The 17385-nt window shown below is 41.3% G+C and overlaps 1 protein-coding gene across 1 annotated transcript in view; it reads right to left on the reverse strand.

Moving 5' to 3' along the window:
* Positions 1-17385, reverse strand: part of suclg2 (succinate-CoA ligase GDP-forming subunit beta) — a 79629-nt gene that overhangs the window by 47844 nt on the left and 14400 nt on the right. Inside the window, exon 2 of the mRNA XM_027155815.2 lies at positions 14937-15078. Within this exon, the coding sequence (XP_027011616.1) occupies positions 14937-15078 (142 nt within the window). The remainder of the gene's footprint in view (positions 1-14936; positions 15079-17385) is intronic.

A 17385-nucleotide genomic window follows, 5' to 3' on the forward strand; every position in this document is an offset into this window, starting at 1 on the left:
CGGACGGGACTAAAATCACAGAGAAGCTCTGGTAATAATTACTTTACCCCCACGTCCCCATGTAGAACTAGTCCCGTCCGAATAGTGCTTAAGAAAGAAGAGATGCCACGTGCCAGGTTATAGCAAAAAGATGCTAATTTCCACCTGCAGTCTCTAGAGAGATGTTACATCTGCAAAGGTCATAAAATACATACATTTCACTCACATCAATAAAAACACTAAAAAACACTCTCCACTTCCTAATTTAACAGAAGTTATAAAAAAAAAAAAAAAAAAAAAAAAAAAAAAAACTTACTTCACTCAAATCATAAAAACACTCTCCACTTCATGAATCTAGCACTCACTCACAGTCTACATTGTTCATATCACAGTCATTTAGTGCTCACAGGTTTGCTTTGTTAATAGCCACTGTTTGGTCAGGCGTGTGAATGTGCTATAGTTTGTACATAAAATAATATCATTTGGAAGAGTGTTCCAAAGGCTTGCTGCTTTATAAAAAAACGAATTGCCTCTTTTCCACCGGAAAGAACCGGGTGCTGGTTCAAAGTTGGTTCCACTGGCGAACCTTCTAAGAACCGGTTTGCCTTTCCACCGGCTAGAGAGCCATTATAGCGCCGAGTGTGACGTCACTGTATACGTGTCATGTGTCCCAGCAACGTTAGCGCAGCGGTGGCAAACACAAACACAACAACAATGGTGGATGTTGCATTACTGTTAATGCTCGTGGCTTTGCGAACCTACATTGGCATCCAAACGCGGCGAATAAAACGTGTCCGTGCGGCTCCGTGTAATCTGTATGAACGGAGGTTGTAATCGATAAAGTACATAACGTTATTTTATCGTTAACACAGAAAAAAATTTAGCCTTAGCATGTAGCTACCTACTATCATGTATGCTGATAATATATCATATCGCGGTAAAGTAAAAATGTATTAAACATCAGTATACTTAAGGTACATTATCAAACGGTAGCCCCGCCCCCAGCTCCTGACGCAAGCGGTTCTTAAGTCTAGAACAGCAACGTTTTGGTGCGACTTAAGAACCACTTTTCCTGATTCAGAGCCGGTGCTTTGGTGGTCGAAACAGAAAGAACTGGTTCTAAATTAGCCTCTGGCTCCGAACCAGCACTCGAACTGCCTCAGTGGAAAAGGGGCAAGTGTTGACCATAAATGGTTCTGCATCTTGGAACACTGTACTCTCCCCTGACTGTCGACCATGTGGCCCTATTAAGTCTATCTGAATTTAGTGTGATAAATGTTCTCAAAGGGGGGGGAGCAGCAATATTATGGATCATTTTAAATAAAGCAGAAATTTGGTTATGTTTAATGAGGTTCTCAAAACTCAAAATACTATATTTACTCAGTACATTACAATGACTGTACTGACGAGGCTTTTTATCATGAATTTTTATTGCCCTTTTGTATAATGATTCTAGTCATTTTAACGATGTTTTACACGCTTGAGACCAACTAGACATGCAATACGGTAGATGCGGAACAATCACAGCGTTATAATAAATATCTGAGGCTTTCGTAGTTAATGGGTTTCTAATATGTTTAGAATTCATCAAATTAAATTTCAATTTATTACCAAGTTGTTTTTTTTATATGACTTTTAAAACCTAGATTCAAATCAATAATTAGACCTAAATATTTGGTTTCCTTTATATTTTGAATTTTTTGCCCATTGACTTGAATATTTGCGTCATCATCATTAAGCTTTCATCTGTTTAAATAACGACGCTTCGCTCGATTCACTACTTATTCTTTAGTTAGCACAAAGTTTCTTACAAAGCCCTCCGAGAGCACCGTATTATCTCTGACGCCATCGTATCGCAAAAGATCAGAGTTCTGATCTGATTGGTCATTAATTCTCTGTTTCGATGCAATTTAAATTACAGCTTAATGCGCCCGGTAACTAATACCGTACCTTATTGTTTCTATAGTAACACGGCTTCAAGTTGCTGACGTTCTCAGAGAGATTTATTCAGCCTGTTAGGACAGAGTCTCCAGTGTTCAGTGTTCGTTAACAGTCGATAATAAAGCTGAACAAAAAAAATAAATGAATTAATTTATAAATAAATAAATAGGCAAATAAATAAATAAATAAATAAATAAATAAATAAATAAATAAATAAATGAATGAATAAATAAATAAAGCTGTTATACTTTTCAGATAAATTTCTTCCAAGCCCTGAAGTGATTTATTCCCTACTTATACACGACTCATTGTCAATGAGCAGCAATTGAAATGAATTTAAGGTCCATGTCCAAATACAGAGCGTTTATTTATTTATTTGCCCCCCCGGCCCAGAATCACACCGTATCCACATGCATATTGTATGTGTAAAGGCATTTCCAACAAACCCAACATGGCATTTAAGAAAAGAACAGACCCAGGTTCGTCCATATGCTTCGCTCCTGGCTGTTTCTTTAAATGTCACCGGCTAATTGGTTTGTGGTCTTTCTCATCCTATTCATTATTAAAACGGCCTCATCACAGCAGATCGTAGGAGCTCGGGATGGTCAGAATGTGCGGGCGGCTTAATCGAATCCCGTCCTCGGGTAAGTGTTATGTTTGTTCTAGCTTTGTAGATATGTGGTGGATTTCAAATAACCAGATGTTTCAGATGAATGCTTTAATTATTGACGATTGGGTTTTGATTTAAGTCAAAGATTTCATGCGTGTTTGTTTGGATCATGGTGACAACTCATCAAGGCAGAAATGGAGTCTGATCTCATATCCTGAAGTGCGTATAATGTATAATGCAACACAACTCCATATTAATATGTCAACTTTTCAGGATGAACAAGACGGGGGGAAATAATAAATAAATAAATAAATAAATAAATAAATAAATAAATAAATAAATAAAAGCCCAGCCCAAGCTGTCACTCTAATTGAACTACTCATGCGCTGTCATTTCTAACATATTACATTCAGAACTCCAGACGGTTATGATCGATATTCGAAGCACGACGAGGAGGAACAGAAACTTCATTTAGCCGAGCAAAGTCGGTTTCTATTGTCAAGCCAATACGTCTACTCGTATACAATAGGAAGCGTTAGTATAAGGACGTGAACACAAAAGACACGCGACTCAATGCGCACGGCTGCGTACAGTGCGACCGGGATAAAAACCGTATGAGCCACGAAGCCACTTTCACTAAGATTAACCCAGAGAAATACAGAAGGAACGATAGATGGATGAGGGAATGATTGGGTGGTTAGAACGGATAAAATGAATAGATTGAGAGTGAGAGGTTGAATGAATAAAATGGACAGATTAATAATTAGGTGGATGGGTGAATAGATAGTTGATTTATAGGGTGGGTGGATGGTTTAGGGACTGACATGTCAGAAGGATGAGTGAGTGAACAAGCGGATGAATGAGGGATGTATGGATGTATGTATGTATGTATGGATGGATGGAGCCTGTGGACAAGGATAGATGAAGGTCAAGGTCAAGGAGATAGATGTTAGATGGATAACAAATAGAAGGATGGAGGGATGGTGGATAGAGAGATAGATGCATACAACACAGACTAGTGGAAAAAGGAATAGATGTATGGAATGAATAGAAGATGGAGATGGATGAAGGAGATATAGTGGTGGGATTGGGTGGGTGGATGGATGGATAGATGTATGTATGGATGGATCGATGGGTGAAATAGAATTCCAAAAAGCAAATAAGTGTGTGTGTGTGTGTGTGTGTGTGTGTGTGTGTGTGTGTGTGTGTGTGTGTGTGTGTGTGTGTGGGGTGTTGTTCTGTTTTACTTGTTGTTGAGGTGTCTGAGGTGCATCAGAGTGAAGTCTCGGAGAGCGGCACGCTTGAACCCTGCTGCTTTACATTTTGCTCATCTGTCAGTAGTGTGTGTGTGTGTGTGTGCGTGTGTGTGTGTGTGTGTGTAATTTACTGGTGGATGACAGGAAACAGACAGCGGTTAGAGTGCGAGTGCCTGACCCGTCTGATCCCGAGCACACTGACTGCACCATGTACAACAGAGCAGGAAACAAGACAGAGAGAGTTTAATGATGCCATTCAGCTCAAGAAAACACAGTGTGTGTGTGTGTGTGTGTGTGTGTGTGCACGCGTGTGTGTTTTCTTGAGCTGAACAGCATCATTAGACTCTCTCCATCTTGTTTAAAACTGTTTAAACCAAGAGACCACACACACAGACACTTACTTATATCAAGCAATGTTATATGTATATACCGTTTATGTAGGACTGCATAGTGTGTGTGTGTGTGTGTGTGTGTGTGTGTGTGTGTGTGTTCTCTAGGCTTAAACAGTTCCTGGGACACTGACAGCTGAGGTCTTGTTCCTCCTGTCCACCTGCCTGCTGTAACAATCTTCAGTAAGGTGTCATTGGGGCAGATGTTCTGCATATTAAATGCCCGAGCTGTTGCCCACAACAACGGTTGTGTGCTTGGTGTCAAAAACCCCAACATTCGAGCCTGTTATACAATGTACAAGAAAAATAAATAATCTTGTTTAAGAGCTCGATTAGTGTGAGAGAGAGAGAGAGAGAGAGAGAGAGAGAGAGAGAGAGAGAGAGAGATCCTTCAGCACAGCAACAAGCAAAGCCAAGGAGAAGAATTTTAATGGACCAAGATGCTGCTTTTTGTTTATTCACGTTTCAGAGAATTTCATCAGGAAAGCCTTGGAACAGAGCTCACTGTACTGTACTGAGAGCAGAAATCCTCTGTGCTGCACTGCAGGATTAAATTCAACACTAAAACATCAATGATATATATATAATATACATATATAAAAAAATAAATAAAGCACAGAATAAAGGTTATACTGTTTAAAAAAAAAAAAAAAAAAAAAATTATCAAAAAATTAATCACCACTAAAACATTAACAAAATAAAATTGTACTTCGTTAATCCGGCCATCATGGTTGATTGACAGCTGAAATGATCATAAAACGTTAAAATATTTAAAATCATTTAGTAAATATGTAAAATTAATTTCGATGCTTCCTTTAGCATTAGCCAAATTATTTCGATTTGTTATATAATAGCTTCATAGGCAAAAATTAATTAATTAATTAATTAATTAATTTAAAAAATAAAATAAAAAAATGTTTAAAAAATTAAATTATATATACATTTATATTTATTTATATAATTTATATTTAAAAAAAATTACAAAGTAAAATAAAACCAATACGATTAAATGCTTATTTCTAACTAATCTCTAACAATTAGAACAACATTTATGTATTTTTTTTTACTATTTATTTACTCACTTTAGTAACCAATGAATGTTTAGCATTCGGGATTAACAGACGCTGCTGCTTCTTATCTCTTTACTTGCTGGGTATTTAACGGCATTAAAAGACTGGGATTAGATCAGTGATCCTGGATCAGGTTTCCTTTGTATGGAGTTGACCCCTGATCCCGGATCAGCTCTTCTCCTGTGATACTGCTAATGAGTCTCGCAGGCTTTTAGATACTCAGAAGCTTAATAAAATCTCCACGCGCTCCGGTATCTTCTCCCCGAGTCGACGGAGGATGAGGGCCAAGCGAAGCTATCAAAGGGATTACCAGCTCTCTCCTCCGCTTACACGCGCGATCTTAGTCGTACGTTATCTCTGACAGCTCAGCTTTTAAAAAAAAAAAAAAAAAAAAAAAAAGGCTATATTAAGCAATTTGGTACACCTCCATTTGTCTTGTGCTGCGTCTCCAGCCCTCTTTTCCCTCTCGTTCTTTTTCATTCTTTCAGCTGGCAGAGAGGCCACGGGAACTCGGCAGGAAATCGCATCTCTCCTGACGACCTGAAAAACGGCACGGGGTGGCAGTGAGGCGTTAGTCTCAGACCCGGGAGCTCACGCTGAGCCACGATGAAGAGAGCGAGCGAGCAGGAGGACGAGTGGGAGTTCAGAGGAAACCCCAAAGTACAACAGTTTCATGAATCCAAATGTGTATGTAATGAAATGCAGACTGTTTTGGATCGTTAATCATCATCTGGTACAGAAGGTGTCGAGGTACAGTAGCTCATGTACAGGTTGTTCATGGGTTTTCTAGGCTCTGTGGTCCACCACATTGCATTTAAACTGATGTCCAGAATGGGTTTGTAACGTGAGGATGCGGGACAGAGGGTCCTGGGGTCACAGCCCTTTATATACACAGTCTGAGGGTTCAATGAGTGGAAGAACACAAAAGAACAAAAAACTGTGTTGGAGTTCATTAATTAAAGAGAGCAACAAACAGCCTTATTCAGAGCTTCAGCACACACACACCTCTCTCTCACACACACCTCTCTCACACACACACACACACACCTCTCTCACACACACACACACACACCTCTCTCTCACACACACACACCTCTCTCTCACACACACACACACCTCTCTCTCACACACACACACACCGCTCACACACACACCTCTCTCACACACACACACCTCTCTCTCACACACACACCTCTCTCTCACACACACACACCTCTCTCTCACACACACACACCTCTCTCTCACACACACACACACACCTCTCTCTCACACACACACACACCTCTCTCACACACACACACACACCTCTCTCACACACACACACACACCTCTCTCACACACACACACACACCTCTCTCACACACACACACACACCTCTCTCACACACACACACACCTCTCTCTCACACACACACACACCCCTCTCTCTCACACACACACACACCTCTCTCTCTCTCACACACACACCTCTCTCTCTCACACACACCTTTCTCTCTCACACACACACACACCCCTCTCTCTCACACACACACACCTCTCTCTCTCTCACACACCTTTCTCTCTCACACACACCCTGCAAGCTTCTGTTGCCAAGTGATCAGAAATTATGCTGACATCCAACATGGGCTGCATTTATGGAGTAAAATACATAACCACATCAGCAGAACACAGCAGATATAATCCCAATAAGGGAACAACCATCATTACGGACCAAATCAGACAACCATCAGCTTCTTAATGCTGATGTCATCACCTTTTGGTGTCATCACATACTGTAGGGTTGAGTGACGGGGACACAAATATCATAGCACCGTAGATTACACCATTACTATGACACACAATAAGTCTATAGATTTCCAAATAAAAAAAACATCTTTAAAATTGTACTCATTTACTGCCTAAAGATAGAAATGAACACAGTAAAAGAAAACTGTTTAAATCTGTAAAAACTTGATTGATTTATTTGTATTTGTTTGGAAACGACACGCGAGCAATAACAGGATTATGTGGTGTTCGTTTGGGTCAGTAATAATTAAATAGCGCAAAAGCAACAAGATGCCTGAAGAAATTTACAAACTCTACTTCTTTACTGTACTCAAAAATAGATGAAATATTAAAATCCTGAAAGCCGTCTCCTCCTGAGACCGAGGCGTAGCAGCGGTGGGAAATAGAACAAGGAAAGAAAATCATATACCATGATAAGATGTATAAGTTCATTTATTTAAAAAAAAAAAAAAAAAAAGCCAAATAGTACTATTTACTTTTCCCACCACCAATTAAATTAAATAAATAAATAAATAAATAATAATAAATAAACAACTAAATAAACACACTAATAATACAATAATAATAAATAAATAAATAACAAACAAACAAACAAACACATAAATGCGATTCTGAAAAAGTTTAAGAAAAAGAAAATTGTATATATTTATTTTTACTAAATGTTAAATACTATATATATACATATATATATATATATATATATATATATATATATACATATATATATACACACACATATATACACACACACACACACACACACACACACACACACACACACACACACACACACACACACACACACACAGGCTTATTTTCAGAGCAAATATCCGTGCACAGAAAAAGATTAAACTGACTCCAGGCCAAAAGGGGCGGAGCTAATTCTAGGGGAAAATCAGAAACGCACTCACTTTCACTGCTGGAGCCTCTCAACAGTCATTACAGCACCGATGTATTGTAGTTAAGAGTTCTGTTAGTGTAGTGTATACGCTGTGTGTGTGTGTGTGTGTGTGCCCGTGTGTATGTGTGTATCACTACTTCTTTCTTGCCCCTGAAACACTCCTCAAGCTGTCAGACTGAATGTTCGTGTCAATCAACATACTCGTCCAGCTCGATCGCCTACTCGACTAATGCAGGTAGTGCTCAAACACCTCACAGAACACACACACACACACACACACACACACACACACACACACACACACACACACACACATTACTACATTGCTCATACTCAAACACAAGGAAAAATAAAAGGTAAGGAAATAAACAGATATGAAGACTCACTGCTCCTCATCCAGCAGGTGCAGCAAGAAAGGTTTAATGGCATGTTACGTCAAATCACAGAGTGAGCCGGGTATAAAAACACAGTTACATACTCAGACTGTACTATTATTAGCTGGCCTACTGGGCAAAGCTTTAAAAGTTTGTCCTTGTCAAAGACAGCAAAATTGCAGTCGCATCTTCAAAGTAAATAAATAAATGAACAAACCCATGTTACATGGTACACACAAGACAACAACTCGCATGTGTAGAAAGCAACAGTTAATATATCGTACTCACAAAACACACGCGAAGACAAGCGCTCACATCCTACTCACCGTCACTTCATACTGTAACTCCCATCCACCCATATTAACGTCGTGTGTCAATAACTACATGTAAATATAGAAGCCATATGTTCCAATAACTCCGGCAGCAGAAAGATAAAAAAAAAAAAAGGGAAAAAAAAGAAAAAAGCTCTCTCTCGAGCATCGTGAAATCTTTCATCTCCTAAACGAGACGATGTAAAACAACAGATGTTACATTAACACAACTCCATTACAACTCGACAAGAGCCATTTCAGCCACAGTGATTTAACTCGACACTCTAAACCCATCACCGGATCGCACGTGCGCCGGGTTTGCCGGCCTTCACGGCGTATTTCAACATTTCAGACCAATCATCTGCATTCTAAATCTTGCTCTGTCTGTGTCCACAGTGTACTCAATTTGTGTCCACACACGCAAAACAGAAGCGAGATCTGTAACGAATTTGGTGGAAGGAAAAAAAAATAACAACACTGCATTTTTCGTACAAATTTAGCGCTCAATGAAGCGTAGAATGGCTCTAATAAAACAAGCAATTTGGAGCGTGCATTAGTGAAGTAATGGCATCGTAGCTCGTGCCCAAGCGGCAAAGGGATATGGAGGCGCGGCGAGCCATAATGCATCGTGGGTAATGCCAATCCGGAGGAGCCGTCAGGAAGGCCAAATTACATTTTGATTTGTGAGCTGTGCGAAAGGCAGCTTGTGTTCCCTCCGCCAATGGATTTGCAGAATCATTTGAAAGCCTTTGCTATTGTTCCACCACGGAGGCACAAATCACCAGGCCAATTACAGTTCTTTATGATTCATAAAGAGAGATTTTTTTTATTACGTGCTTGGTGCGTGTGCGTCATTTTATGAGCTTGAATTCCGTTAGGATTTCAAAAAGGTCTCCACAGAGTTATACAGAGGAATAGAAGAGGCTCGTATGTTAGAGGGACCTCGAACAAACAAAGCAACAAAAAAACTAGCCGAGTGTCTTCGTGATGTGTCGGTCCACCAAGAGTCATCACATCAGCATCGATGCTCCTTGGCGTAGATTTTACAAGTCGGTGGAACTGTACTGGAGGCAGTTCATTTGTCGTTCGTAAAATTTTCTCTGAAAACAGTGTGACCAAACGTGAAAAAGGAATTTAATTATTGATGGCAACCACCAACCATGTGACCAACAGGCATGCAATGCTAAAAGTGTGAAAACACTTCAAATGCCATTTATCTTGCATTAGAGGAATAGATATGACCAGTGATTGTTAAAACTCATACCCACAATGAACAAGGACAGAACATGCAGCAGGATGTGTGTTTGCGGACTACTGGGCCTGAAAGTGTGAGGGTTGAGGCAGGTCATTTGTGCTAATCTGTTAAACACAATTGTTCAGAAACTGAGAGCATCATCTCGTCACGCATGGTCACCGAGCCTCGAATAAAGAGAGCACGGCAGATGGTTCGGACATGGCAAGTTCAGAAAAATACATATGGTCCGCAACAGCTCGTGTCAAGAAGAAGCCTGAAGCACGAGGCAAAGGAGCAGAGCAGGGTTGTTTTGAGCATCTCGACGGAACAGGGTTACTGACTCCATAGCCGATCTTGGACACTGGCAGCGCTATGAAAAGCACAGAATGGAGCTGACAAATTGTGCCACAAATGGGCCAAGCTCGCTGAATCACAGAACACTCTCGAAGAATCACAGTGTTCGTAGTAGAACTTCTCAACCATAACGAGGCCAAGACAAGTGATTTTGTAACCTTCATAACTACACACTCACGTCAGGACTCGGTCACAACCATTTAAACTGAACACATCTGGCATACACCCTTATCGAAAGAGACGTACAGAACGAATTTAAATTGGATCCTTACTCCAGCACAATTAGGCCAGAGTCTAAGAAGTCTGTTAGCCAAAAAACTGTTAGTTAGACGTCAGTAAAGAGCAAGATTCTGGTCTCCAGTCACTGTTTGAAAACAACCAGAGACAGTTGGAAAGGGAAAGTTCATCTGACCCCTTTGTTGCCCCTTGACGAAGAACACGGTGGGTGAAGTCAAATTTTTTTCAAGGTTTATAAAAAATGCGGAACAACACCTAGGAAGTGGGGGCAGGCTTTGTAGGTAACTGTTGTTCTTTCAGCTGCTCCCTGTTCGGGGTTGCCACAGGTTTTTACACCGGGTGCCATTCCTGACGCAACTTTCACATTTTAATCTGAGCTTGGGACCGGCACTGAGAGTTAACTGATCAGTAGATGGATTGGCTCCTGGCTGGTAATCAAACCAGGGCCACGGCGATGAGAGCATCGGATCCTACTGCTGGACCACCAGGAGGCAGGCTTTGTAGGTAACCAAGTTATTTATTTATTTTTTAAAGGAATGGAGTGTTGTGCAAGAACTTGTGCAAGTGAAAGATTGATCAAGAGTGAAGTTGGAGGGTTCTAATGACACCCACATAGTGCCAGAGAGTTACCGAAGACCAATCTCAGAAGCCTCCACACCAGAGGTGGGAGAAAGTCACGCATGTGCAAGTCACAAGTAAGTCTCAAGTCATGTCGAGTCTTTTTTTTAGTATTTGTCAAGCCAGTCTCAAGTCTCAACGTTGCAACTCTAGTCTGACTCGAGTCAAGTCGAGTCCCCATCTCTGAATCATTTAACTCAAGTCCGAGTCAAGTCTCAAGTCACGAACGTCAAGTCAAAATCAAGTCGAGTTTTTTTTTAATATTTGTCAAGCGAGTCTCAAGTCTCAAATTTGCGACTCTAGTCTGACTCGTGTCAGGTCATATGACTCGAGTCCCCCATCACTGCTCCACAATGTGAACAAGGCATTTTTTGCCTTGTAAAGATGATACTTGCATCCCAATCCAAATTAGGTCATTATTCATTATCCAAACTAAAAAAAAAATGCATCAGCAACCATCTCTGAGACGCCCAAAAAAAAAATGGCCCCCAAAAAAATGAATCAATAAATAAATGCTCCGGAGACTTCTCTCAAGATCCTCCATTCCCATTCCAATGTGTACCAAAATGATTACTATTGACGGAGACTTGGTGTACGTTTGAAAAAAATCAGTGCGTCAGTGCAGAACACTGGGATTAAAGAGTACTTCTGAAATTCCTGGTCCAGCATTTAGATTAAATTTCACAAAGGAAAATGAGTTAAGATAAAAAAAAAATAATAAAATAAAAAATGTAGATATTGTTCTGTGAAAATCTCATCCTTTGCATAAGGAAGGAAAATCAGTGAGGAAATGAACACTGTGACAAAACATTATTGCTAAATCACCTTAATCAAAGGTTCCGTAAAGGGGAACATCAAATCATGCTCGTCTTTCGCAAATTGCAATTATTAAGGCAGAACGGATACGGGAGATAAAAGTAGGCGAACCTTTCAGGAGCAAATCGAGTCAGGTCTCGGTCATATCATATCAAACTGGACCACGTCGCTAATAAGCACACGAGAGATTCGACAGCCATGAATGAAGTGGCAATGTTTACGCTGAATATTCATATCCTGAGTAAATGAATTCATATGGTCTTGTCTTGTGGTGTGGGTATTATAAGACTACGGACTTTCTGAAGCCCTTAGTGAGAAGGGGGACGAGGAGGAGGAAGAGGTGCTTTTCAACGTACCATCAGTAAGCAAGGAGGCAAAAAAAGAAGAAAGGGGGAAAAAAAGCTTAAAGAGAACAAAGTTGAGAAAATTCAGATGGCAAATAATGATAGGGATCGGCTGAATTTATCAGATAGACATTAAAACTTCAAAATTCAGCTGTCTGTTTGTTACGACGACTCGTCCCCGACACAGCTTTGTCGGATCGATACGCCACCGATTTTTTTTAACTTAAATCAAAATCCTTTAACACCATCAAATCAGGGATCTCCCTTTGGACTCGGAATCGGATAAGTGGTATCTGGTGGAAGATGATGACACCCAAAAAGGATGAATAAGTCATGGTCAGATATTTTACCGTGGTCACCTCAGGTTTCAACACGTGTCCTTTGTGGACGCAGACTTCCTCATGAAATCCAGACAGAATGATCTGGAACATTCTAAGAGGAAAATCCATCACTATGCAGCCAGCAGACACACGTGTCAACCCAGCCAGTGGCACGAGCCGGAGGCCAAAATAATGGCGCTCGCTCATTGGCTAGAGAAAACACGAGCATGCCTTAGACGGGAGAGCTGAGGAAAACATGAATTTGTCTTCATTAGATGCTTTCTCAAAAAAAGATGGCAGGGGCACACTGGGGTTACAATCCATCTCACATAGGAGTGGTTTATTATAGAATCTAGTGCACGTGTAAAAACCAACAATTTAAATGTGAGAACATAAAATCTTTTTTTTTTTTAAACTGTCACATGCTCAGGATGTCTTCTTCGGCTGATTTTATTTACTATATCTCAGCCCACTTCGTCTTCCGATCGCATCCACCGTGTGTGTTTTTTAGGCGCTGTACGTGCACTTATGTGCCGAGGCGGCATAATATCACACCTGTGACTGATGAAGGCGGCATGAGGTTTGCCTCTTTGACAGTTAGGTCACTTAACACCATGCAGAGGCTGTTTAAAAGTCGAGCGTAAACGCTCTACAGACTGGCCTTCATTATCATCGTAACCGGCAGCCTGTCAGCAGATCATTGGTCTCTTCTGTCTTTTAGGATGCAAACTTATTATCCTGATAGTCCTTTGTCCCACTTTTTTCCTTGTTTTATCTGAATAGACATATAAAAAAGGTTGAAACAAAAAAAAAAGTCTTTCTTTAAGAACAGCCCGTCCTCAGGAAAAGAGCGTCACCTCGCACCATAAATGGTCGACTATATTTTCTAACCTCTCCATACGGTGCGGATATAAACTCCCTTAAGTTGCAACTGCAATAAATCATAGCCCACTGAAGCATCTTTGCTGTGTGTCTGAAAGTGCCCGAGTTTATGAGCAAGCGTTTCCAATTGAGCTGTCAGCTGCATTGTAGCATGGGTAAAACTAGGTCCGTCAAAGAGCAGAAGGAGTGCGTGTCAGGCACGTCTCGGAGGAGGAAAAGCTCACAGCTGTATCTTGCTGACAGAAATCCATTTGCGTCTCGCTTGGTCACCTCGACCCTTAGAGACCCGCTGTGTAGCAATGTGTGGCGTCGATGGAAAGCGAGATTATGGTGTCTGTGACAAAATCCGGATAGAGTGCTTCCCGAAATTCTGCTTGGACATGTCCGCCACGCATGACCTGATGGGCACCGTGACCTCACTTACACAATCAATGATACATACAGAGAACAAACGAGGAATCGTCAGTAGTGCTGGTTTTATTTCAAAGCTCTTCTGCACTGTACCAGCTAGCCAACTGTGTGTACACGTGGCAGACCGTACTAAGGCCTATTGCGAGCAGTGAGATAAAGGGCAGATTAAAAAGCCAAAAGCAGACAGCTGAGAGATCAGCTTGTGGAAAAAGGCCAGGCTGATTCACACTCTCATAGATTAGAGAGAGTGGCTATAGCGAACTTCCGTTTATCTCTGGGTAAAGCTTCTTGGCCACTGTGAGAAATCGCATACCTTTTGACATCCAGCACCAGGCTTGGCTGGCACTTTAGAGCTCACAGGCAAGCTGGACTCTGGACACAATCCATCACACAAACGTGTACAAGTGTATGTATAAAAGTGAGTTAGAAACAATAACGCATGCAATCGGTACAAGGAATAGGTTTGCATAGATTTAATACTAGGACTACCAAGATGATCCTTTTATTGTTTGTTTTAATGTCGCTTCCATGCTTACACAGCAGTCTGCTAATTGCGAGAACGTAAATGCTGCCAGCTCTAGGAATTCTCCTGTATGGAGTATGGTGTGGGTTGTCCGGCAAGTTCCCCAATGCTGGAGCCGGTATCATTTCAAAGTGTCAACGTGGAGCCATCTTGTGCACTCACCACCTGCAAAATGAAAGGTGAGCTTCGGGTGCAATGCCGGTTCAGTGGTAGTCAAAGTGGCAGGCAACATGGACTACACCCTTGAAATGGAAACTGACTTATAATTGTAGCAGGGTGACGATATGTCGATGACCTCTAAGCAAACACCCTGCAACAAGTAACTATTAGCAGGTCGTTTTACTGTGTATAAATGACTAAGGATTTGATGTACATCTTGTAAAATCATTCATTAGTATAAATTTTATGCCATGAATTAGGAAACCACAAGATCTTCTTATTGGTTCTGGGAAAACTCAAACCACTGGTTAAAAAAGGTCTTCTTGAAACACCCTCAATATGAACATCATACTGTAGTTCTTAGAATAAGGCTGAACATTTATATTTTCATTAGTAAATATTTTTTGTGTTTGTGCTACTTACTTAGCCGTTTGGCAGCCTCTAGGGCCTCGGCACCAGTGTCGGCGACAAAAAAGCGCTGGACGGCCACGCCACACTCCTGCATCAGCTTCTTGCTCTGGTACTCCTGAAGGTTCAGCCATCTTCTGGGACTCACTCTTACCAGCTGCATATGCAAACAGATTCATTTATTTAGCATATCAGGAAGTACCTAGTTTTCCACTCCTGCTTAACGTTAACTGGACAAAACATGTTAAATTAATACCACACGGGAATCAAAGCTAGTAAAACCTGGGCTACGTCATTCCAAACAACAAAAGAAACACAACTATTTATCACCGCTGCTTACGATCGTCGATTAAATGCGAGGTCAAACGCTCGCCTCGATGCGCCTCCACAGAGCAATGCCGCAGACCGATCGCATTATCCTACAGCGAAATATGGGCCAGAAATTGGCTGTTGGAATGCGATGGGAAGAAAAGAATCCAACAGAGAGCCAGTAACACTACGTGGCACGATGAAGCAGTGTTTCAGAACAGCTCTCTAGAGCTCGGGCTGTACTAGCTCTGCGTGTACCTCGGGGAATAATGAGACAGCCAGATGGACTGTGGGTTACTGCGTGCTCTGAAGTGCCGCGCTCAGGAATCGTAGGCTCAGCAGCCGTGATGGCCGTTGACTCCAGCTGTTGGCGCTATTAAAAAGACATAGGAAGGTTTTAGTGGGAAAGAGATGTGCGTCCGAGGTGACTTTCGCGTTTCGTGTTGTCAGGTGGTCTCGTAATGCAGCAGGCGGGTGTGTGTCTGGAGTTAAAACAAAGAGGAAGAGTAGGCTTCAGGAAGCAGGGAGACAAAGCCGATGGCTGTAGGGAAGAGAACAGACTGGAAAAGAAAGAATGAATCTTTCCCTAACATAGGAAATGGGAGTCTTTCTACTTAAATCACCACGATGTGTTGTAGCTATGCTAGAGTGCCTTATATCATTCTGATTGGTAAGTTTCAACAGAGACCTTCCCTGGCAACATGTACCTTTTCTTTTTTATTATTGTTTTTGAGATTTTTTTTGGAGCAGTTTTGGTATCGGGTTCTTGTGTAAAAGAATTTTGTTCTTGCTTTTTTTAATCAGATCTGGCCAGACCCAAAGCAGGTCCAGGGCAGGTCCAGGGTGGTTCCGAGCAGGACCAGGGCAGACTTGGGGCAGATTTACCATAATTGGCCCTAATGCGAAGCAATAAAACATGTGATATCATTTCTGTAATTGGAATTTATTCTGTTATTTTGTAACAGTCCAGTATCTAAACCCCAATAATGATAGTCATGGTTCACTGCACAAATAACCCACATATGGCATTCTGTAAACTTTGGCTGTCAATCAAGAGGGTCTCTTCAGAAGATCACAAACAGGTTGCAAATCCTGCCAAAGCCACAGCCATCAGCCACTGATGGTAAAATTGGCTGAGCTCTTTACCTGTGAAAGATGGCACCATTCTATCGCCTCATGTCAATCACAGCGACATTATCCAATCGTTGGTGTCTGTGAGCTTGTGTACTTAGAAGAAAGCATTAAGCAATTTCTTATATAATGTCGCTGTGATTGACATGAGGCGATAGAATGGTGCCATCTTTCACAGGTAAAGAGCTCAGCCAATTTTACCATCGTTGGTGTCTGTGAGCTTGTGTACTTAGAAGAAAGCATTAAGCAATTTCTTCCTTGGTTCTATGACCGTGTCAAAATTGCTGCGATTGGTCGGCTACTAATGTTGACAACATGTTAACCTTCACCCTTCCTAGTCTGTAGGTGTCGTGTGATCAAGCCGGTTGGTGAGTGGCTATATTGGCTGATGACTAAATTGTGGGAAAAGACAAGATGGTTCGCTGAAAGTCATTTTTAGAAGAATACAATCTGACAGCGGCCAGTGGCTGATGCTTTCATCCTTAAGGGATGACAAGGCCACAGCGTGTGTAGGGATAAAGATGGGATAGCGCTCTATCAATTATGAGTATGAGAGGGTTGATCTGGCACTGACACACACACACACACACACACACACACACACACAGCTTCAATGACTAACCATCGGGACGGCCTTCAGACCCATTTAACCTCGGCCAGACAAACAAGGCCTCGGGCTATCTTTACACCTCAGACAAGAACAGACTACAGACCAAAACAGAACAGAAAGACCAGATGAGACAAGTCGAGACTAAAGGACCAAATATGACCATGCACTGAATATAAAAAGAATTTCAGCCCCTCTAGGGTTCAAGCACAAGAGAGCTAAAGACTAAATGCATCAATCCAACTCACTCAGACACTTACACTCCAGCCACTATTGTTTCAGAACGTTCCAGAAAAAGAGCTCAAATGCCAAACGGACCGGCGAGAATACTTACACGGAAAGCTTTGCTGTGGTTTATGGATGCGATTTTACGGGTCTTTCACGACAGCCGTAAAAAAAAAAAAAAAAAAAAAAAAG

Source organism: Tachysurus fulvidraco, chromosome 2, assembly GCF_022655615.1.
Source record: "Tachysurus fulvidraco isolate hzauxx_2018 chromosome 2, HZAU_PFXX_2.0, whole genome shotgun sequence".
NCBI lineage: Eukaryota > Metazoa > Chordata > Actinopteri > Siluriformes > Bagridae > Tachysurus > Tachysurus fulvidraco.